Genomic DNA, 3412 nt, shown 5'->3' on the forward strand with positions numbered 1-3412 from the left:
TTTGTTGTCCGCCATGTTGTTGGTGGAAGACGGCGGCCGCCGCCGCGGCGACGGCGGACGGGCTCCGGCCGTAGGGCTGCCCGAAGCCGTAGGCGGGGGGCGGCAGGGCGGCCGCGGCCGCGTGAGGAGGCGCCCCCACCCCGTCGCTGCTGCTGCCGCCGCCGCCGCCGCCGCCGGGCGGCTCCGGGAGGTTATTGTTCAGGGCGGGCCTCGGGCCCGCGTTCCCGTTCGAGTTCTTCAGGTCCGGCTCGGCGCCGGGCCCTCCGCCGCCGGCTCCGCCGCCGCCCCCGTTGCTCTCGGCCCCGTCCTGCAGCTCCTTTCCCAGCGGCGGCGGCGGCCCCACGGCCGGGCCTTCGCTCTCCGGGCCGGCGGCTGCCTTCATGTCCCCGCGCTCGGCCGCCGCCGCCGCCGCCTCGCCCCCCGCCTCCTCCCGCTGCTGCTGCTGCTCCGCTTTCTTCAGCTCCGAGGGCGGCGGCGGCGGGTTGCCCAGGCTGCTGGCGGCGGCGGGGGCGACCTGCGCGGCCATGATCCCCGCTGTCTCGTCCGCGGAGAGACCGGCCCTGTCTTCGTCGTCTCCCCCCCACCCACCCCGCCCCGGGGCCGAGTCCCCCGGGCTGCCCTCCCCACCCGCCGGGCGGGCCTCGCGGGGCTCCGCGGCTGAGCTGCTCTCGTTCGCTCGCTCCTCTCCCCCCCGCCCCGCCGGCTCAGGCTCCGGGCTGGCGGCGGCGGCGGAGGAGGAGGAGGCGGCGGCGGCTGAGGCGCCGGCGGCTCAGCTGCTCCCGGCTCTGGCGGCTCGGGACCCGGCTCTCCCGGCTCATTCCCCCCAAGCCCTTGCCTGGGAATGAGGGGGGCGGTGGAGGCTCCGCTCCCCAGGGCCTGGCCCCGCTGTGACTCTCCGCTTTCTGCTGCCGGAGAAAGGAGGAGGGAGGGAGGGAGGAGGAGGGCGAGGGGGAGGGGGCGGGGAGGGAGCGGGGGGAGGGGGACCCGGGACGGGCGGGCTGGAGGGCGCGCGGCGGCCGCCCGGGCGCCGGGAGCGGAGTCGGAGCGCGGGCCGGCGCCCTGCCTCCCCTCCCGGCCGCGGTGCGGGCCGAGGCTGCTGCGCGGCAGCGGGCGGGCGAGCGGGCGGCCGGGCTGAGCGGCTAGAGCGCCCCACTCTCCTCCGAGTCCCCCTCACTCCGACACGAGGCTCAGCACTGCCATTTTACCCAGCGCCGTCGCGGCCGCCTGGCAAACCCGGAGCGGAGCGCGGAGCGGGCGCGGGCCGCGGAACGGACTGGCTCCCTTCCCCTCACAAAGGAGGAGGGGAGAGCGGCGGCAGGCGCTCTGCCGCTTTCGCTCGGCAGCCCCAGCGCCGCGGGCTCCGGGGAAAACCCGGCCCGGAGCGGGCGCCTCTCCGGAGCCCGCGCCGCCTGCCTCCCCCGGGCGCGCCTGTCCCGGCCGGGCTCCGGGCCGCGCCGCGCGGAGTGGGCGGCGTGAACTTACTCGCGGCCGCAGAACTGGCCTGAGCCCGAGCCCCTGGCAGCGGGCCTGGTCTTTGGGCTGCTACTTAGCACCTCTACGGCACTTTTTTCCTTCAAAGCCTTTAGAAGACCCAGCTTGGGGAGAAGGGGGGGCCTTACTTTTACCCCCTTTTCAAGCCTAATGGAATGGCAGATCCTCCTTAAGACTTCCTGATTTCCCTCTCCCCTGACCTCAGTAGCTGGTCCTCACAAGGCTTTGGGAGCATGAGAGCATGTTATCCCCATTTGACAGAATTCAAAGGAGAGGAGTCTGTCCCATTGAAGTCAGAGGGCAGAAGTCGTGTCATTATAACAATGGGATCAGAATATATCAGAATAGATTTGAGATCAAAGCTGATCATCTCAACGTTGACTTAAAATGGACACTGAAGCTACTCTAGGGGCATATGATAGCCTTCTAGCAGGATAACCCAAGCCCCATGTTTGCAGCTTAAGAGAACTGAGCCCAGAATGACCAATAGCCCCAGTCCCACAGAAGCCCCTGGGGTGGAGGAACCACTGCAGAAGAGGGATGACCAGAAGGAAACCATTTTCTCCTTAAAAAGAGAAAAGAGACAGTCTAACAGGTCGTTTAGAAAAGATGCCACCCAAATTTGTTTCCTAGCCTCCATTGAAAAGATTATTCAAAGTTTTACTATTACATTCCCAGAGATGAATACTGAGCTGGAGACTTACATAGAAAACTCCAGATCTTATAGGCCCCACCAAACCCCAGAGCAGCCTTTTCCTCCTCAGGCGGATTTGGAATGCTCCAACAAGACAGTCTACAAAAGCCAGAAGGGATTCCAGGTCCTCACTGGGCCCAAGGCTGCCTTGGAAGAAAGAAAGAAGCCCAGGCCTTGGTCGTCACTAAACACCAGAGTCTCTTCTCCCCTGGGATTTTACCTATTTTTAAAAATTATTTTTATTTTATTATTATTATTATTATTTTTACAGAGAGGAAGGGGAAGGGATACAGAGTTAGAAACATCTATGAAAGAGAAACATCAACTGCCTCCTGCACACCCCCCTTTGGGGATGTGCCCACAACCAAAGTACATGTCCCAGACAGGAATCAAACCCAGGACCCTTCAGACCGCAGGCCAAAGCTCTATCCACTGAGCCAAACCGGTCATGGCTCCCCTGGAATTTTATAAATGGAGACTTCTAGGGCCACAGAACCATTATTTTAGAACTTCCAGATTCTGCAAGCCCCTGGAGTTATGGCTGTGCCACTTACTGGTCACTGTGACTAATTCCCCAAACCTGAACTCCTTCCTACCTCTCAAGAAATCTTAAGAGCATCGTACACTAAAAAGGCAAACCTTACTGTTAATCTAGAAGCAGTGTGTGCCCCTTCCCCTGCCTCCCAAGTCAAGAACCAAACCAGCCTTCCGGGACCTGACTGACAGGAATGGGCCAGTGGCCTCTTTCCACCCACAGTCCTCTGGGACAACAACTCTCCTGGTGCACTAGGTCCTAGAAACCAAATTACAAACCGCCTCATAACTGCTGCTTGGCTATTTAATCAACTGCCTCTGAGCTGGCACACAGTCCTGAGTCCTGCGCACAAATGAGGGATTTTTTACATGCAATTACCCTGCCATTTTCCTCCGAGCTCGAGTGCAGTGGGAAACCTGGAGCCCAGTGAAAATCTGGAAGCCAGAATGGATTTGTCTCCAGAGAAAGCCCTCACCCACTTTCTTCAAAGGCTGTAGAATTCAGCAAGTGCCAAAATCCCTTTTCTACCCGTGGTCAAGTTGTTTAGAAAACAGCCACCATTTTTTATGTAGCAATAAGATAAACCTATCCACCCAGATTGGAGAATGCAATGTGGGATTTCTCCTTTTCTTATCCTTTTTCTTTTTTTTGTTTTGTTTTGTTGTTTGTTTGTTTTTTAAATCTCAAAACCT

The 3412-nt window shown here is 60.5% G+C and overlaps 1 protein-coding gene across 5 annotated transcripts in view; it reads right to left on the reverse strand.

Annotated features, from left to right (window-relative positions):
• Window positions 1-932, reverse strand: part of ARID1A (AT-rich interaction domain 1A) — a 79070-nt gene extending 78138 nt beyond the window's left edge. For 3 of the 5 annotated variants that reach the window (XM_036444725.2, XM_045584985.1, XM_036444723.2), the window contains exon 1: window positions 1-932. This exon is cut by the window's left edge and continues 602 nt beyond it. In XM_036444725.2, the coding sequence (XP_036300618.1) occupies window positions 1-526 (526 nt within the window). In that variant the 5' untranslated portion in view covers window positions 527-932. The other 2 variants (XM_036444724.2, XM_036444726.2) reach the window with 2 other exon arrangements.
• Window positions 933-3412: the final 2480 nt, after the last annotated feature.

This window comes from Pipistrellus kuhlii, unplaced genomic scaffold (assembly GCF_014108245.1).
Source record: "Pipistrellus kuhlii isolate mPipKuh1 unplaced genomic scaffold, mPipKuh1.p scaffold_m20_p_2, whole genome shotgun sequence".
NCBI classification, from domain to species: domain Eukaryota; kingdom Metazoa; phylum Chordata; class Mammalia; order Chiroptera; family Vespertilionidae; genus Pipistrellus; species Pipistrellus kuhlii.